General features: G+C 38.6%; 1 protein-coding gene across 2 annotated transcripts in view; it reads left to right on the forward strand.

The window, feature by feature from the left end:
- The window catches only part of DCC (DCC netrin 1 receptor), a 1,280,644-nt gene that overhangs the window by 898,907 nt on the left and 360,824 nt on the right, over positions 1 to 20,913 (forward strand). For both annotated transcript variants that reach the window (XM_042239663.2, XM_042239664.2), the window contains exons 10-11: positions 16,562 to 16,710; positions 18,273 to 18,411. In XM_042239663.2, coding sequence (XP_042095597.1) covers positions 16,562 to 16,710; positions 18,273 to 18,411 — 288 coding nt within the window. The remainder of the gene's footprint in view (positions 1 to 16,561; positions 16,711 to 18,272; positions 18,412 to 20,913) is intronic.

Raw genomic sequence — 20,913 nt, forward strand, 5'->3', positions numbered from 1 at the left:
TGAGCCTTCCTGGCTCGCATTATATTTATACTGGACAGTGATGACTAATACATTCCCTAAGTCATATATCCAGTCACAAGGAAGTCAAGAAGATTGCCAGCCTGATATTGAAATGAATTTTGGAGCTATTGAAATACAGTGGTTAAATCACCCTCCTTAAATATTTCTGAATGTTATCTAAATAACTTTCATATTTTACATCATTTTCCTTATTTTGCTCCATGTTTACTGAACATCATAATCAATGAATCAAGGACCTTTCTTTCACATTGGCCTAAGACTTTATGGCACTGATGAAAATAAAAGTCCAGGAAGTGGAGTTGGGGAAAGAAAAGGAGTCTTCAGATCCACAATAGTGCATCTGTGTCCCTGTGTTCAGTTTCAGAGTCCTTGTCCAGCTTCTTTGAGATGATTTACTGCTGAAGACTATTTGTCTTCCTACTGCTATCTCTGAACAAGCCCAAATCTTCCATGTGGTTAATAAACTTCTTATCTTTTGAATACTGAAAGTAAACTTAATCCTCAGGGTGGTTCAGTCAGCAGATGGGGAGCCTTTGAGATGCTTCTTAGAGATACAGGACAACCAGGTTTCCTGCCCTGTGCTATGATCAATCTTCCCTCTCACGAATGTATGTGTAAGGGCGTTAAAGGTGCTTCTCAGTGATAAATGTCAGTGCAGTCGCAAAGTGAATATTAATTTCAGTATTGTCAAGGTCATATGTGTACCCAGGTTCATTGTTACAGGAATTTTTATTGTTGTGGCTATTTGGAAAGATATTTTATCGGGAGCTCTTTTCATCAAGTACCAGGAGCAGAATTCCTCAACACCCATGTAAATTGCTCAGAAAAGAAGTGCTTTAGTACTGTCTAGTCTGTTAATTGGGGTAATTATTTTGAGTGCCTCAAAAAAGAGCAAAGTGTGGGTTTAGAGGAGCTAAGTTAGGTAGGAACAGAACAAACAGATGATCACAAAATCTGGAGACCAGCTAATGTTCCTGAAAAGCGACTGACTATATATGGGAAAAGAAAGAAAAAAATGCGGGGGAAATAAATGAAAAAGAAAAACATGACTGTGGTGAGGCCACTCGTAAGAACTAGTGTGTGAAATTATCTAGCTCAGAGACCAGGAAGTTAAGAGGAAAGTAGAGATGAAGAAAAATAATAGATTATGGCTGTCCATCTGGTGTTACCTACCCAGCGTGCCCTGTGTATAGTGGAGAACTTGAACCCCAGTGTAGGTGGCAATGCTGTGATATTCACCAGCCCACTCACCACACTCACACACCTGCCCAGTCTTGCTTCAGTCCAGTGTTCTCTATCTCAGTAAGCAAGATGAAAAACATCCAGCAGTGCAAGTCAGAAATATAGGAGTCATTCTTTCATGTTTTTTTTTTAAATTTTATTGAGGTATAGTTAGTTACAATTTTGTGTTAGTTTCTGCTGTGCAGCAAAGTTAATCAGTTACACCTATACATCTATCCACTGTTCTTCAGATTCTGTTTACATATAGGTCATTACAGAGTATTGAATAGCATTCCCTGCGCTACACAGTAGGTCCTTATTAGTGATCTATTTTATCGATAGTAGTGTTTGTATGTCAGTCCGAATATAGGAGTCATTCTTAATGTCATTCTCTCACTGTGCTTCCTCCAGGACATCAAATGCTGTTGATGTTTACCTTCCATACAGCCCTTGAATCCTTCCTTTTCTCTTCCTGTTCATCACTATTGTTCTAAATCAAGCTATTAACCTCTTTCTTCTATGTATAGAATATTCTCCCAGCTGGTTTTCTGGCACCTACATTTGCCCCCTTCAATTCACAGTTTGCATCATGGACAGAGTACAGAATGATTAAATCCATCAGTACCTTTATGATTCTTAAAAATCAAAATCCTCCCAAAGCATTTAAGGCCCAGTGTGGTCTCATCCCTGATCATCTCTCCCACCTCATCTGGACCCCTCTCCTAGCCTCTTATGGTCCTATCACCTTAGACTAAAATTTAAGGACATTTTCATTGTTTTCCCTGTTGATTCTCTGACACTCTGTAAAAATTGATAACATTTACTGAATGCTTCCTTGGTACTAGATACTGTTCATGATTTATTATCAGTCTCTACAGTAAAGCCATGACGTAGGTATTGGTATTAATCGCATTTTAACATAAGAAAATTTAAGCTCAAGAATATTAAATAGCTTGACCCTGGCCACATAAGCCTGAGCAGGGGTACCTAATTTGAACCCAAAGTCTCTGACTTTGGAGGCCACATTGATTACTATTAGTCTCTCTCGGCAAAGTTTTATTAGATGGGCTGCAGCCCAGATTGGTGACTTCTGGCAAACCTATGTGTTCAAAGAAGAGAGTTCTGAATTTCTTGTTTAACTTATGGTTCCTCCATAAAGAGTTTACCCAAGGCAGTGCCTCATCTTTTAAAACCTGGAAATAGATAAACAATACATTGCTTCCCTAAAAAGATGGTATCTTTTAAGGTAGGGTGTTTTGGAGTTATGTAGAAAAACCTACTTGGGCTTTCCTGGTGGCTTATTGGTAAAGAATCCTCCTGACAATGCAGGAGACACAGTTTCGATTCCTGGGTCAGGAAGATCCTGTGGAGAAGGAAATGGCAACTCACTCCAGTATTCTTGCCTGGGAAATCCCATGGATAGAGGAGCCTGGTGGGCTACAGTCCATGGGGTTGCAAAAGTGTCAGACATGACTTAGCAACTAAACAACAACAAGAACAGGAAAACCTACCCACTTGGTTGCCAGGAAAAAGACTGTTGATTCTTTCTCCTCTAATAAATGGCAGTAGGACTCTTTTATAAAAGCATCCATACATGTCATTTATTGGCTCTGTTAAAACTACAGACATCAAATATTGATTGATTTTTTTCCATCCTGACCATAATACAAGCCAACTGTGAGAAAGGTTTCTGGGATTGAGTTACGTTATCACCATGTAAAACACTCGGGGTGGCACATGAGTCAAAGATGCCTGATTCTCTGATGCATATCTGTTTATAGAGAACTGCCATTTTTATGTGCAGAAATATGTCCTGGAGTATATGTAAGTCTCAAATAAGTATGAAACATCTTCTCCTAGGGATTTCTGCTTGGGACTCTTCTACAAAAATTAAACATAAATGTATGATCTGTATAATAACAATAATAGTAACTGTATGGAGTATTTATGAGGAGGTTGGGACACTTTGTGAAAGAGGAGAGTGAAAAAGTTGGCTTAAAGCTCAACATTCAGAAAACTAAGATGATGGCATCTGGTCCCATCAATTCATGGGAAATAGATGGGAAAACAGTGGAAACTTTAAGACTTTAGTTTTTTGGGCTCCAAAATCACTGCAGATGGTGACTGCAGCCATGAAATTAAAAGACGCTTACTCCTTGGAAAGAAAGTTATGACCAACCTGGATAGCATATTGAAAGGCAGAGACATTACTTTGCCAACAAAGGTCTGTCTAGTCAAGGCTATGGTTTTTCCTGTGGTCATGTATGGATGTGAAAGTTGGATTGTGAAGAATTGATGCTTTTGAACTGGGGTGTTGGAGAAGACTCTTGAGAGTCCCTTGGACTGCAAGGAGGTCCAACCCGTCCATTCTAAAGGATATCAATCCTGGGTGTTCATTGGAAGGACTGATGCTAAAGCTGAAAGTCCAATAATTTGGCCACCTCATGCGAAGAGTTGACTCATTGGAAAAGACTCTGATGCTGGGAGGGATTGGGGGCAGGAGGAGAAGGGGACGACAGAGGATGAGATGGCTGGATGGCATCACTGACTTGATGGATGTGAGTTTGAGTGAACTCCGGGAGTTGGTGATGGACAGGGAGGCCTGGTGTGGTGCAATTCATGGTGTTACAAAGAGTCTGACGTGACTGAGCAACTGAACTGAACTGGACCACTTTAAAAAAAAACTTGTTCCCAAACTGAAGTTCTAGAGACCAGTATCTTGCAAAAAGTACATGTTATTTTTTCTACTTTCTTGAAATTATCTTGGGACATACCACATTCTCCTAAAATCAGTAGAATATTATCTGATCTGTTGGTAATGCTAATAAAGTAGAAAGGCAATTTAGTCATTGATAATTTCATGCTGGTAGGATGTTTCCTGCTTAATTGTGCCATCATTAATTAGTTCACTTTGCAATTTTTCTCATTATTTTTACATAAAGGATTCTTTATCTAACACCATCCCCAAACTATATTGTGTTTTTCTCTCCTTTGACTGACTTGTATATTCTGTTCCAGAAAGATAAATATCAAGGCCATGACTCATTAAACTCATTCACACCCATGCCCCCTGACTTACTCGAGTCCTCCTTCACATCTGAACTTCCTGTCCTTCCTTTCCCCATCAGTGCAATTTTCAATCGTTGATCAAGAAATAGTCTTGACCAAATTTCCCGTAACTGTCCTCAATGACTATACTTCATTGATAGACCTATTTCTAGCATTCTTATATACTTTATCATCTGTGAAGAACTGTGTTTGTGTTTATTTTATTGTCTGTGTTTATGCATATTTTCTTTGTCCTAATAAGTTTCCTAAAAATTTCTGCATAATATTTCACAGTACTAGAGAAAACATCAGAGAAGGCGATGGCACCCCACTCCAGTGCTCTTGCCTGGAAAATCCCATGGACGGAGGAGCCTGGTAGGCTGCAGTCCATGGGGTAGCGAAGAGTCAGACACAACTGAGCAACTTCACTTTCACTTTTCACTTTCATGCATTGGAGAAGGAAATGGCAACCCACTCCAGTGTTCTTGCCTGGAGAATCCCAGGGATGGGGGAGCCTGGTGGGCTGCCGTCTCTGGGGTTGCACAGAGTCGGACACTACTGAAGCGACTTAGCAGCAGCAGCAGCAGAGAAAGCATTGTGTGATAAACACACAAAGTGTATGATTAGACTTCAAAATGAACTGTTACATTTATCTAGAGATTTCATTCACAATGGAAAGAGACCAAACCCAAGCTATTCTAGGGCAAAAAATATTGAGTCACTATACTTGAGTTTACATGATATTAAGCATTTAATAATATGAAAGTTAAGCAATTTGCTTGAAACCTTAGGTTTTTAACTTCAGTGTTTATTTTCAGCAGTTTTTCTGTATGATAAATCATTTGCCTTTGACTTTACTTAAAAATCTCCAGTTGCAATGATTTGAAACCTCAGTCATGCAGTCAGGCATCTACATTACCCACTACATTTTACATTTCTAGGCACTACATTGCTAGTAAGTAAATAAGTGAAAGTCACTCAGTCATGTCCGACTCTTTGCAACCCCTTGGAAAGAGTTCATGGAATTCTCCAGGCCATAATACTGGCATGGATAGTGTTTCCTTTCTCGAGGGGATCTTCCCAACCCAGGGATCAAACCCAGGTCTCCTGCATTGCAGGTGGATTCTTTACCAGCTGAGCCTCAAGGGCAGCTAATGTGTTCCAAAATGAAATTCATCGTAAGTTGTGTGCTTCACCAAGGTTATTACCCTTTGGTTGTGTTAGTGAAAAATCTGTTACTCTACTGAAAAGATCTGACATTGAGTTCAGTCCCTGCAATCACTTTTATTATAACCACTACTCCTAGTTCTAGTAGTTTTACCACAAAAAGACTACTTTTAAGATATTTTCTTCAAAAAGAATCATTAAAGTGTTTTCTACTACATTGTCAAAAATATCAATTATTTAATATAACAACAGGACTTCCCTGGTGGCTCAGCAGTAAAGAATCTGCCTGCCAGTACAGGAGATACAAGTTCGATTCCTGGGTTGGGAATATCCCCTGGAGAAGGAAGTGGCAACTCACTCCAATATTCTTGCCTCGGAAATCCCATGGCCAGCGGAACCTAGCAGGCTATAGTCCATGGAGTCACAGAAGAGTTGGACGCAACTTAGTGACTAAACAACAACAGTATATCAGCATGTGTGTGTATCAGTTGTTGTTGTTCAGCGGCCCAGTTGTGCCCAGCTCTTTGTGACGCCATGGGCTGCAGCTTGCCAGGTCTTCCATATGCCCACACACATTTGTATATATAGGTAATATGCAAGTCATATAAATCACACATATTTTATATGTTTGTATATACCTACATCAATATATGTCTACAGACACACAAGTGCATACATGTGCACACACACACACACACACACACATACAAGGACACAGTGGAGTATATTCTGAGTTAGCTAATAGCACCTATTCAAACCAAAAATAAAATGATCAGGTAATAACTGCTTCCTCCAACCAAATCTTGTCAGATGCCTGAGATTTTGGTAATAGAGACCTACCCCGATAGTCTGCGCTTCTTCCTTGGCAGACTACTGTCATATCTCCTAACTGCGTTTTTCAGTCAAGAAGGGATTTTATTATGTTAATAATTACATTGCCTGCAGGCTTTTTGATGTTGCATTCCCCATACAGAATAGAAACAGATTTCACAGAAATATCATTAAAGCTGTTAACTACAGGAGAACAAAAAATTAAAGAGGCAATCAAAGCATGCACTTTATTATCAATAAATGCAAATAGTTTCAGAAATGGTTTGCATTTGAAACACATTCAGTGAGGATATCATTGGCAGTGGAAGCTGCTGCTTAAATAAGAGAGCTTTGTGGCCTAAGTCCATTTGGATCACTACAGATAATTATTTAGATTTCTTGCTATCCATTTTTAAAATAGACTCAAGAATCATTTTTATATTAGTACATGCATTAGAAGGTAGAGTCACCCTCAGAATTCTGGCCTGAATTGAGGGTATGGGAACTATAGATCATTATTTGAAAGATAACATGTGATTTTTTTTTTTGAATGCACTTATTACTTTGGTTCTTAAAAAAAAAAGAATTTAGTGGCTGCTAAATTAATGATTTAGGAACATTGTATTACACAGTCATTTTGAAGAGACTTTAAATATTCAAATGTTCAACTACATATTCTCTGACACTAACATTTGTCTTCATTTGGGACTACCAGCTGGGAAACATCAGTATAATGGTGAAAAGATATCAGCTTCATTCAGTGTTATGATGATAGAGACTTGCCCTGATCCTTCTAAAGCTTTTTCTGTGAAAACCTTATATTCCATTCTTATTTGGAAGAGGTTATTTAAACTCCCATTTTTAGAAGCATATATCTGATAAATCATAATTTGGACTTCAGTGTGCTTAATACAAACATCAAATTACAGTACAGAGAAGTCAGGAAGGTAGACAAATAGACATTAGAATAGATACAGAGCAAGAGAAAGAAAAGAAAATAGGGTATTCATTTTTATTTGCTATTTGACTCGATCATCAGAAGCTCTGACATTTGGAAAATCTAAAATATCTGGTAAATTAAAGCAAATGAATTCATATGCCTTTGACTTACCCATGATTTGCCAAATGAAATAGAAACACCTATTTCATAAATGTTTATGTTTTTGAAATGATAGCATTTATTAAAAATTTGTAATGAAATGGAAAGCTGAAGCTGATAACTATAAAAGTGAAATTATTGCCATATTTCCCATCATAAAGTAATTAACAATTAAGACAAATGATTTGATGTTAAAGAATGACTGACTGATTTTCAAAACCAAAAGAAACCAGAGGTGTTATCTAATCCTTAGGGGCTACCACGTAAGGAATCATAGACCTAAATAATGGAAACTTTGCACCCTACACTTCAAAAAATGTATATATTACATTACTGCAAACTTGCAGACAATTTCAGGCAGTCCATGGGCACCTTGATTCTTGATGCCAATGACTGATCTCTATCATAAGTAGAGTAGCGACAAGAAATCATACCTTCTGACTCTCATCTCAATTAATTAGTTGTAGCTCATTAAACTCTAATATTCCCCCCAAGTCCATCACCTAATCATATATAGAATACAGACACACATCCTGTCATTGATATATGTGATAAATCATGCTTTATTAAAAATTCAGCCAACTTTTATATGCCATTTTTGGGTTAGTATGCAATAAGTTCTCATTATAAAGTACCCTGTTACACTATAAATTTATATATATAGTCAGAAATTATTGTTCTCTGCAAATAGTGACATGTAATATATCTCATTTATTCTAATGTCAGTATTTAATTTTTTCTTAGGTACAGGTATTCTAATGAATTTCTACTGTAATGCAATATTGAAGTTTAAAAAGGTAGTTGGTTAGGTTGACACTGATTGATGAGTTCTTGCATAGATCGTGCGTCTGTTCAGAAATCTTTCCATTCTTTGAAGAAAAAGGTAACTGGAATAGAAATGGAGAGAAATTAGATGCAATTTGCAACAAAATTATTGTCCAACTGAGAGGATCAGTGGTGATTATGAAAGACATCTTGGAAGTGATGAGTGGTTATACACGTTAAGGTTCTTGACTGACATACCAAAATGTAATGAAATGGAAAGCTGAAGCTGATAACTGTATTGATTCCACATCTAATTTCTACTATTGAACATCTTTAAGTCTCCCTTTTTCTCTTTCTGTCTCTGTCTAATATGCATATAATGAGTCACATGTAAAAGTGTAAACGTTATATTCAAGTATAGTTTATAGACATAAATCTGAATAAAGACATAAATATATGAAAATATACTTATGTGCTTATGTGTGTGCTCACACACACACAAAACAAACACACAGGCCTCTCTTAAAGTTGTAATTCAAAAGGGAATAGGAAGTTCAGGAATTTGAATTTATAACACTGCTGTGAAGAAAAGTAAGCATGTAATATCTTTTAGCTGTTTTGAACCAAACATATCTGCTCTTCCCTGCACATTTAAGCCGATCTATTAACATTGGATTGTAAAAATGAAAGTACAGTGTTTATTGCATGGCACCAAGCAGAAGAATCCTAAAGGAAATCAGTCCTGAATATTCATTGGCAGGACTCATGCTGAAGCTGAAGCTCCAATACTTTGGCCACCTGATGTGAAGAACTGACTCATTGGAAAAGACCCTGAGGCTGGGACAGATTGAACACCAACTCCCAGAGCTTGCTCAAACTCATGTCCATTAAGTTGGCGATGCCATCCAACCATCTCATCCTCTGTCGTCCCCTTCTCCTACTGCCCTCAATCTTTCCCAGCATCAGGGTCTTTTCCAACAAGTCAGTTCTTCGCATCAGGTTGGCAAAGTACTGGAATTTCAGTTTCAGCATCAGTCCTTCCATTGAGTATTCAGGACTGATTTCCTTTTGGATGGACTGGTTGGATCTCCTTGCAGTCCAAGGGACTCTCAAGAGTTTTCTCCAACACCACAGTTCAAAAGCATCAATTCTTTGGCCTCAGCTTTCTCTATGGTCCAACTCTCACATTCATGCATGACTGCTGGAAAAACTACAGCCTTGGCTAGATGAACCTTTGTCAGCAAAGTAATGTCTCTGCTTTTGAATTTGCTGTCTAGATTGGTCATAACTTTTCTTCCAAGAAGCAAGCATCTTTTAATTTCATGGCTGCAGTTACCATCTGCAGTGATTTTGGAGCCTCCCAAAATAAAGTCTGCCACTGTTTCTACTGTTTCCCCATTTATTTGCCATGAAGTGATGGGACCAGATGCCATGATCTTTGTTTTCTGAATGTTGAGCTTTAAGCCAACTTTTTTCACTTTCCTCTATCACTTTCATCAAGAGGCTCATTATTTCTTTTTCACTTCTGCCATAAAGGTGGTATCATCTGAGTATCATCTGAGGTTATTGATATTTCTCCCAGCAATCTTGATTCCAGCTTTTGCTTCATCCAGTCCAGCATTTCTCATGATGTACTCTGCATATAAGTTAAAAAATCAGGATGACAGTATACAGTCTTGATGTACACCTTTCCCGATTTGGAACCAGTCTGTTGTTCCATGTCCAGTTCTAACTGTTGCTTCTTGACCTGCATATAGGTTTCTCAAGAGGTAGGTCAGGTGGTCTGATATTCCCATCTCCTTCAGAATTTTCCACAGTTTATTGTGATCCACACAGTCAAAGGCTTTGGCATAGTCAGTAAAGCAGAAGTAGATATTTTTCTGGAATTCTTTTGCTTTTTTCTATGATCCAACAGATGCCACAAACTAATAGCACCCATATAAAGAAGCTGAACATAACTGACACATGTTGTTTGTTCTGATGGCTCCACTCATAGGTCATTCCCTATCTCCCACTCTTCTTGGGCCTCCTTATTCCTTTACATATAACAATATTGAAATTAGGCCATTTAATAACCTTAGGATGGCCTCTAAATGTTCAAGTAAAAGGAAAACCCAATTGATCTGGCAAACTGCATTATTCTCTAATTTTAAGAAAGTGCCCCAGCCGCCCCAGCCTTCAGTAACCACCACCCTGATGAGGCACCAAGATCACAGCAGGACCCTATACCTGCAAAAGAATGATAATCCACTGAAGCCTCAGATGGTGGTTAGCCTTTTTTTTTTTTTTAAGCAATGAAGTGTTTTAAATTAAGATATGTACATTGTTAGACAAAATGCATGCTACGTAATAGAATATATATTTATATATTTATAATAGAAAATATACTCTCTAATAGAATATAGTATAAACATAACCTTTCATGTTATGCCTTGGGGTGGCTTCCGTTATTATAATTGCTTTATTAGTGTGGCCTGGAACCTGACACACAACATCTCCAAGGAATGCCTCTAGGTCTGTACAGTTGTTTCTCAGTATCTGCGAGGCATTGGTTTCAAGGCTTCTCGTGGATACCAAAATCTGCAGATGCTTCTATGCTTAGTTGCCCGGTCATGTCCAACTCTTTGCAACTGTAGCCCACCAGGCTCCTCTGTCCATGCAATTCTCCAGGCAAGGATGCTGGAGTGGGTAGCTATTCCCTTCTCCAGGGGATCTTCCTGAGCCAGGGATCAAATCCATGTCTCCTGCATTGGCAGGTGGGGTTTTTGCTGCAAAGCCACCAGGGAACCTCAATCTAATCTAACCTAGTGGAATCTAATGTAAGCAAGTAACTCATTAATCAGTGCCAGTCTAGCCAACTACCTTTTTACATATAGGTATAGATATGCAGTCTTATGGGGCTTCCCAGGTGGTGCTAGTGGTAAGAACCTGCCTGCCAGTGCAGGAGACTTAAGAGACATGGATTTGATCCCTGGGTCAGGAAGATACCCTGGAGGAGGAAATGGCAACCCACCCCAGGAAATTTCTTGCCTGGACCAAGGAGCCTAATACAGTCCATAGGGTTGCACAGAGTCAGACATGACTGAAGCAATTAGCACGCATGCAGCATACAGTCATATATATATATATATATATATATATAAAATATTAAATATATAATATATGTATAGATATGCATATCTGTAGTATCTGCATGCCTGGATATAACCAACCTCAGATCAAAAATACTGAAAAAATATTTTTAGTGACTAAACAACATATTAGATTAGATTACATTAATTGCATGTATATTGTTATACATGATAAACATATATTTGATAATTCTTTGATGTGATGTTTATATTTACTTAGGACAACATAGGATTATTATATTTATCTTAATATATGAGAATGTTACAGAAAATCTACCAATTCACTCAAATCACAAAATAAAATATATTTTAAAACAAAAAGTTAAGGTATGAAGTAAGTTTGTTCTAAAATGCCACACTTTTTGAGAGAAAGGCAGTTGAAAACTTTATACCAACTAGTTGAATGTTAGCTGTGAAACAAATAGTGTTGTGTGTGAATGCTTAATCTAAATGTTCTGAATGCTCCTTTTTTCTTCTGGTGGCTGTTATCTCTGCCTCAGATTCTTCTGGCTTCCAAAGCACACCTTTTTCCTCGATGGTGTCTAATGATCATTAGGAAAGGAGAATAATCCAATTGGTGACAGAGCATTGGTATGGACACTACCGGTGTGTCCTGAATCCAAATTATGACACTTACTTACTGCCTAATGATCCCCTGTTGGTAACTAAGAGAAGTCGCTCAGTCGTGTCCGACTCTTTGCGACCCCGTGGACTGTAGCCTACCAGGCTTCTCTGTCCATGGGATTCTCCAGGCAAGAATACTGGAGTGGGTTACAATTTCCTTCTCCAGGGGATCTTCCCAACCCAGGGATCGAATCCGGGTCTCCCACATTGGAGGCAGACGCTTTAACCTCTGAGCCACCAGGGAAGCCCAAGCCATAGATACATACAGACAAATTAAGCCATCGGCAGAGTGCACACAGACTCCTATGCATACAACAAACATGGACAAACATACCAACTTAAGTTCTCATCGGGTGTGTAGGAAAATGCAGTTTTCTCATCACTCAGAGTAATAATTCTGCATCAACAAAATCAAATGTGTTAGACTCTGTACTATATTTTTAGGCTCGTGACTTACCATAGCATTTATATAAAGTCATTCATTCAACTCACATTTGTTGAATACTTTCTGTATACCCAGCCTTGTGCTTATCCCCATGAAGAAGACAGCTGCTCTTATTATTTGGGAAATTAAGCGTGGGTTTGGACCATTCTCTCGACAGCCAGGACACTCAGCAGCCTTGGCTGGAATCATCAGGGGAGAAGGATGACTAATGTTTGTTCTCGTGGGGGTGCTGTCTTGACTCTGCCTTGAGTCCCTGTAGACTCCTCTGCCACAGCGCCTGATGGAAGTGCTGATTCCCCTGTCTCAGAGTCACAACACATCCTCCCATCCCATACCCCGCATGCCCCATGTAGCCCCCTCAGCTAGTCCCTCTGGATTCTTGGGGGGCTTGCTCTGGCTGCAGGGGTCATTTCTAGATTCTCTCCCAAGCCACACTAGGAGCCTCAGGAAACTCTGAGAGTGACACTGGTGCTCCATACACCCCTAATCTCTTGGCAAGATTGCCACTGACTACATGTGGTGGTGCAGGTGAAGTGCCAGTTCATCTTCTGCCTCTTTCCTCAAATCTTGAAGACAGTTTGAATTGTTGCCCATCACCCCACTGTGCTCCAGTGAAACAGACAGGCAAAAAGTCCCCAAACGCTGCCTCCGCTTCCTTTCTTCTAGACACCTCCTGAAAACCTTCCTTAAATGTGTTACATCTCTCAGCAGGCGTGATGGCTTTGGAGTTTGGCTGTTTTAAAATCTGAATCTTTGCTCTCAGAATAAGCGTGTGGCTCAGCTAGTAAAGAATCTGCCTGCAATGCAGGAGACCTGGGTTCAATCCCTGGGTTGAGAAGATCCCGTAGAGAAGGGGAAGGCTACCCACTCCAGTATTCTGGCCTGGAGAATTCCATGGACTGTATAGTTGATGGGGTCACAAAGAGTCGGACATGGCTGAGTGACTTTCACTTCCACTTTAGTAGGCAATGCCCTTTCCACTTTAGCTGTGAGAAAGCAACAAATAATACATTAAGTCCCATTCAGTTAATACTTTACACATCAGTGGGCTGCAGGAATATGCTCTGTGGGAACTTTCACAATCCTGGTTACCTTACTTTCAACATGTATCTTCAGCAGGTCATTCAGTCTCATTGCTTCCGTGCCTTTCTCTGTCTGCCTTCCTTAGAAAGATAGTAGATCCCAAATCAGAAATACTCCTTCTTGAAGTGTTCGCATTGTCTTTGTGAATATAACAGTAATCAAAGAAACAGGCAAGTTATTAATGTTTTTACTACTTACTGTTGTTAAAATATTGTACTTTGAAAATTCAGCTGAAGCGTGTGTCCGTGTGTGCTCATTCTGTCAGTCGTGTCCAACTCTTTGTGACCCTCTGTAGGGTCAGGACTGTAGCCTGCCAGGTTTGTCTGTCTGTGGGATTATTCAGGCAAGAATGCTGGAGTGGGTTGCCATTTCCTCCTGCAGAGGATCTTCCTGACCCAGGGATTGAACCCGTGACTCCTGGATCTCTTGCATTGACAGGCAGATTCTTTACCACTGAGCCACGTGGGAAGCCCCTCCAGTTGAAGAGTATCAGGAGGCACATTTGAGTTTGCTTTCTCTCCCCATGGAACAGAATGTTTGCTTTATTATAATAGAGTTCTAACTGCATCACTATAAACTTTGACACTGGCAAGACTCACCACTGTTTAACATTTGTCTACTAAAGTTCTGTTTGTGAAATCAAGGATTTCCATAGGAAAATTACTCCTTTATGGAAGAATACTGAGATGAGGACACTTTCATGAAATGTCTGTCAAAATACAACTGTTTGGGAGGCACAGTTCTCCCTTCAGAAGAAAGAAAGAACACATAGAAGAAGAAAGGGGAAGGCAAGAATAACCCCTACAGAGATGGATTAGAATGGGTGGCATCTCTATAGAGTCATGAAAGATAGCATATGCATCTGTACGTGTGACTATACATATGCTCCTGAGAGGTTTTGTCTGTATCTGTGTATACACATTCATGTGTTTGTTCTTCAGCCTAAGAACCTAGAGACTTTGTTAAAGAGCACAGTTCCAGTGTAGCATCTCCACACAGATTGTTTATGAGTTGCAAGCAGTGAAGCAGGGGACCAGATACAGGAGGACCACTTAACCCTATAGTGGAGAAATCGGACAGCACCTTGACCTAGTTCACAAGATTAACATAAGTGAGGGTTGAAAGATCTCAGGCCTCTGGATACGATGCCCTGAGAAGGACAACATATTTCAGCCTGGGATATATAACCTAGACTCAATAGGAAGAAACAAAGACAAACCTAAAATGGAGAACATTCTATTAGTTAAAATAGGACTATATTCTTCAAAAAATAAATGGCCTAAATGGTAAAGAAAGGTTTTGGAACAGTTTCAATATAAAACAGACTAAAGAGATAGAGTAGTGAAGTTCAAACTTGACCATAAGCTGGATCCTCGGCTAGAGATGAAAATGCTGTGTAAATGACAGCATAAATGCTGCATAAATGAACTATGCAACAGTGTTTTGTCACTATTATTCAGAATGTTATAAGAAATAATTAGCACTGAGATTTATGTCTGAGAGTGGTAAAAGTTTCTGAGCCCTAGAGTGGTTAAGTGGACAGATATTGATGCCAGATAGAGAAGAATTAGTTTACAAAATCTTGTAGGTATGGAGTGTGGATAAAGGTAGGTAACAATGGGTATTTGTATGTACTGTATCTCATTCTAGTATAGTAGCCTTATTAAGGTAACCATCATAAAATGGATGTTGTGTCAAAACATCTGAGATAATCATATGGGTTAATGAATGACTGATGTTCATCAGAGATACTGTATGACCCCTGCAATTTTCTTGCCCCAGTATCCTCTGTTAAGCCTGGTTCCCAATTTTGACAATTATACAACTTCTCTGGCTTTGAGAGTTGAGCTAGGTGCACTAGTACTGTCCCTGTAGCCTAATAACCTAACCATGCAGAACGAATGAAGACTGATGTTTGAGGTGTACTCTTGCCTTTCCCAATCAACAGAAATTGATAAGAGGCCAATCATCCTTTGTTTCTTGAGGAGACTTTTAGCCAGGTGCAAGCATTGCAGCCAAGGGACTCAGGTCCCAGCCTATCTCAGCAGAAAATACTTGTTTTGAGTATTCCTCCCCCACCCCAAAAGTGTGAGCAGTAATGCCTTAAGGAGCTGGGTTCCATGGAACAAATTCTGCAAATGATCCAGAGACCCAGGTTCCATGCCGATCTAAGAAGTCTATCATTGGATGTCATGTCAGCTGGGGTTTCACATGATATTATGCTATGGAAGTTCAAACTCAGAAGAGATTGATTAGAGGCCTAGAATGTATATCTGTCCAAAGCTAGGTGGTATCTAAGGCTGGTGGGGAATACACAGCATGTTTAAATTAAAGTCATTGCTATGCTTGCAATGATGGGCTATTTATTTATTTTGGATTGCAGTAATTAGCATGGTTATTGCATTTACCACTTGCAAACCATATATTCAAGGCTTATGAGCAAATAAAAAATTGTGAAGAAATTAAAATTTTGCATATCTAAAATGAAGGATTTTCTTAACTCATTTCATAGCCTCATTTCACCTGATCTTATGTTAGGCTTTGTATAGTCTTTAATAAACAAGCTTTTTATCCTTGATTAAGTAAAGTAATAGTTGCAAGAGAAAATGGAATGCCAGAAAGTAAAATTGAAATTAAATCTTGAAATTAATTTAAAGGACCCGGATTTGGGCAAGATTGTAAAATGATGAATTCAATAAAGACAGTGTGGTAAATTATCCATGACCATACTGCCTACTTGAATTATAAGTAGGACCATGATGTACAAGTATTCTAATTGTGTTTCCTCTTTTCCTTCTGCAGTTAGCAACACACAGGCAAAGGCATACTGGCAAAGGAGAAAATTCTCCATACTAAGACTTTAGAAAGAATCCCACTCTTATTCAGACATTACGCTAGTCATTTAGACTCCTTGACCAGTTTCCTCAAATAAGTAATTTAGATTAGTAATGTAAGCCCTGTTCTGAATTTTCAAATGAATGATTCTAAAATTTCAGTACTTTCTGTGTGCCATGTGTTTACATTCTTATACTATATGATTCTAAAAATAGTACATGGTGCTATATTTCCTTAAACTGTAACAGCTGTAATTCTGTTTGTTTCAAGAAAGAGAACCTACTTGTACTAATCAATTTCTCTTGTAAACAGTGCAAGTTCCAGGGCCAGTAGAAAACCTGCAAGCTGTGTCGACCTCACCTACCTCAATTCTTATTACCTGGGAACCCCCTGCCTATGCAAACGGCCCAGTGCAAGGTTACAGATTGTTCTGCACTGAAGTGTCCACAGGAAAGGAACAGGTAGGCGAGAGAACAGGCCCCACTCCTACACCTCTGGGAGAAACTGCAGGAGAACTGCAGGCTCTTGATATAAGCCAGTATCCAGCACATTAATTGGCTAGCCGGTCAGTTTTAAAGTAGCTGGTATTGAAAATGTAAAGTAATTGAATTCTGGTGGGCAAGTGGGCAATGAGGTGAAATCAATAAAAAAGGATGCCGATGTTTTGTTTGAATATATAGCAGTCTGGGCCAGGATACCTTTGAATAAGCCGATCTGATCCCAGAAAAATATTTGCATTTCAGTCCTTATCCTAAGAGATGATCAGTCATATTCGGTGACCTCAGTGAAACTGCTTTTTCATTCACGTATTTAATGTTAATTCTGGCTTCCTGTTGTTTTCTGTATTCTTTACTCCTGAAGACTACTTTCCTCCTTTCATTTTGCTTCTAATCTGTGGTTAGCACAGATCCTGGAAAAGAAGCAAATTAGATTTTCAAATAAAAGTAAATGAACCTTTATGGAGACACATGAAACTGGACGATTCTGTTTTGTTAACATGTGTATGACTATTGAGATGTTTACTTCCAGAGTCTCAACTTCATGTAACAAAAGATACATAGCTAGTGGGTAGTTAAATAGGAAGGGCCCAGAAGTGATCTTGAGATACTGGTGTTCTTAAGATGTGAAGTCTGCCCAGCATAGTGTGGTCCTCATGCTTTCACATACTCTGCAGGATAGATATTTTTCATTAAAAAAAAAAAAATATTTGCATTCATTCTATCCACAGCAGTTCCTAGTTATATCATGAGAGTGATTAAGAGATCCTCCTTTGCAATCAGTCATTCCAGGTTTGTTTACTGTTCCCAAGCTATTTCGCTCTTATTTTTAGCTTTCTATTCTACCCTTTGTCCTACACATTTTAGTTCTTCAATAACGCATTTTACCGATCTATTTAAATAATATGACCCAAGATAAATGTGAGTGTGAGAATAATTGGAAAGAGTGACATAATGGGTCTTCTGGAGCAAACTGGCTCTCATTTCTCAGTGAACTTCACCTCCAGCACCTCATTTCTCCAGCTGTGAAGTGCTGAAAAGAATTCCAACTTAACCTCCCAGCATTTTGAGAGAGAATTAATGTAGCAAAGTATCTGTCAGTTTCAAGAGCCATGAGTGTATTTCAGCAGGAGAAGGAAGAATTCTATTGCTTCTTGGGAAATTAGTCCATTTCGGGTACAGGAGCAACTCTGTTCCTGTGGCTTCACGAGCTGCCTTCTGCCTGTCAGAGTTTTGGTGTGGGTGTTAATACAACACACTAGTCAATGTATTGGCTGGCGTTAAACCAATTGGAACTTAATGACTGTGAAGACAGCATGGTGTTAATTTAACTAGGAGTCTGCAGAGGGGTTCGCTCTTTAGTGGAGGAGTGTGTGTCCCCATTTCAGTTTTATAACAACTCATAATAAGGCTAGAGTGTTGCTTTGTGAATGAGAGTCTACTATCAATTCACTGATTGCTCAGAATGGCTGCCATTTCCGCTTTAACATGCCTCCTGAATAAGTTTTGGTGTTTTATGTCTCCAGAATATAGAGGTTGATGGGCTATCTTATAAACTGGAAGGCCTGAAGAAATTCACAGAATACAGTCTTCGATTCCTAGCTTATAATCGCTATGGGCCAGGAGTATCTACTGACGATGTGATGGTGGTTACGCTTTCTGATGGTAAGTTATAGACTGTGGAATTTGACTCACTTATTTGTTATAATAATGAAATAATATTGAATGCATGTGATAGATTCCATGCTCAAGGGGTCCTAACTAAAACTTCATGAAATAGACTAATGTACATTAGAAATATGGCTTATTCATCAAACCACTTATTACAGTCAAATTTAAACTTAGAAAAGGTATATACACTCTGAATCAGAATGTCCTAATTAGTCATTTTCAAGGTGTGACTACTGCTTAAGAGCTCAAAATAATTTTTTGTGTGTGTTTTCCTTTATTCCTATAAATACAAACACATTTGTGCATGTGTGTGGGCTAATTTACATCAGCATCTTTTGTTTCTCCTTCTAAACAGTGGTAGGTGATTAAATGTGTTTAAACGGTGGACAATCCTCCTACATATACCTCTAATTAAAAAAAAATCATGAAGATTTAGGCCAAATAACCCAGTATTGAAAGTATTAAAACTGAACCTGAAAATTTATATTTTACCTTTACCTTGCCTAGCAAATGAAAGATCAGACATAGTTTTTAATGCCATAAAAAAGAAGAAGAAATCTTAATGAAATAGACGAATTTGACAAAGCAGTAGCAGAGGTAACTAGAGATCTAAGAAACGGATGATAATGAAATGTTAGAAGTTTAATGAAAAGTGAAAATAAAGCATAGCAGAGTTTATGATATGAGGCCAGTGACAATTCAGGCAGGTGCAGAAATGCAGAGCTGTGACCTCTATGAATATTAAAAAGGTGGCAAGCTATTTCTTTTCAACAACAGTTTCCATGTTGGTGTGTGTAATTCTATAAATTATTGATCTTTTGAATTTCAAAGAATGACTTCAGTTTGCGATTCATTCGCCAATCCACCATGCTTTAATCTCAGAAAGTATCTGGATAAATACTCCACACAACATCAGTGAAATGAGGAAGCACATGCATGTTCTGAAGGACAGTGCAAAGGAGACACAGGAGTAATGTTCATTTGCAATTTCAATATAAAAAATATATATCTGACACCGCTTCGGTATCATTTTTAATGTAATTCCTAAGCTCATTCATCGGATTCTGTTATTGAAGACAGAACAGAATATTTATTGGCAGAATAAATTACTTCACAACTTATAATTATAAAAATAAAAGGAAAACAAATGAAAATGAATATTTTACATAATTTATGTAGATTTCTTTCACACTCTGAATGTAATACTGTGGCCTTATTCTCTACTTTGGTTTTAAATGTCATAAGTGAGAAAGATAGATTATTACTCATTAATCCAAGACTTGTTATCTAGAAGTGTTGCAACATTTAGGATTTAGAAAATGCCTGTCATTTAAATAAAAGGATTTCGTGAACCTCATTCAGCAAGCATCACTGTGCCAGAGGCCCCCTGCTCCCCTCTGTCAGATGCATTTGATACAGAAAGCACGCACTCCAGGGGCCCCTAGGACTGGGCATTCTGACCTCATCTGCATTCCTCTTTACAATCACTTCATCTCTTTTACTTCAGTTTGATGGCCTTTCCTCTCTACTGAAGCTCTCCATGCTGAGGTCATGTGTAGATGAATTTAATTATAATTGTAGTTACCCACTTCCTAGTTGTACTTAATAAAGCCATATTCTCCTTGACTTTCTAGATGTTATAAAAGGCAGATAACGTGAAAATTAAGTGGCGAATCCATATAAGCACCTGAAACATGAGCATGGCATATATTTAGATGTTTAATAAATGTTATTATGCCAGTGTCTCTCTTTCTCATTATTCTAAATGTTCCTTAAACGTGAGGTGATATTATATTCATCTCTATATCCCTCCTTACTCAATAAATATTTGTTGAATTACTCAGGCAGTTCAGCCAAACCTGTACAAATGTTTGTAAGTATAGACTCATCTTTCAGTTCAGTTCAGTCGCTCAGTCGTGTCCGACTCTTTGCGACCCCATGAATCGCAGCACGCCAGGCCTCCCTGTTCATCACCATCTCCTGGAATTCACTCAGACTCATGTCCATCGAGTCCGTGATGCCATACAGCCATCTCATCCTCGGTCGTCCGTTTCTCCTACTGCCCCCAATCCCTCCCAGCATCAGAGTCTTTTCCAATGAGTCAATTCTTCGCATGAGGTGGCCAAAGTACTGGAGTTTCAGCTTCAGCATCATTCCCTCCAAAGAAATCCCAGGGTTGATCTCCTTCAGAATGGACTGGTTGGATCTCCTTGCAGTCCAAGGGACTCTCAAGAGTCTTCTCAGGACTTCCTATTTGTGAGACTAATTTAATGTATAATTATGTCTACATACGTGTGTTACAGAGACCTTTATATTTCTTATAAAGTCCTAGAAATTCTTACCAAAAAATAATTTTGGGCCCATAGAAAAATTGAGTTAAAAAAAATGAAATGCCAACTGTTTTTCTGAATTAATTATCCCAAAAGTATTCTTGTTATGCTAAGATACTTATAAAAATTTTTTTATTCTAATGAATTATCATTTCTAATTTAGCTC

The sequence above is a fragment of the Ovis aries genome, chromosome 23, assembly GCF_016772045.2.
Source record: "Ovis aries strain OAR_USU_Benz2616 breed Rambouillet chromosome 23, ARS-UI_Ramb_v3.0, whole genome shotgun sequence".
In the NCBI taxonomy this organism is placed as follows: domain Eukaryota; kingdom Metazoa; phylum Chordata; class Mammalia; order Artiodactyla; family Bovidae; genus Ovis; species Ovis aries.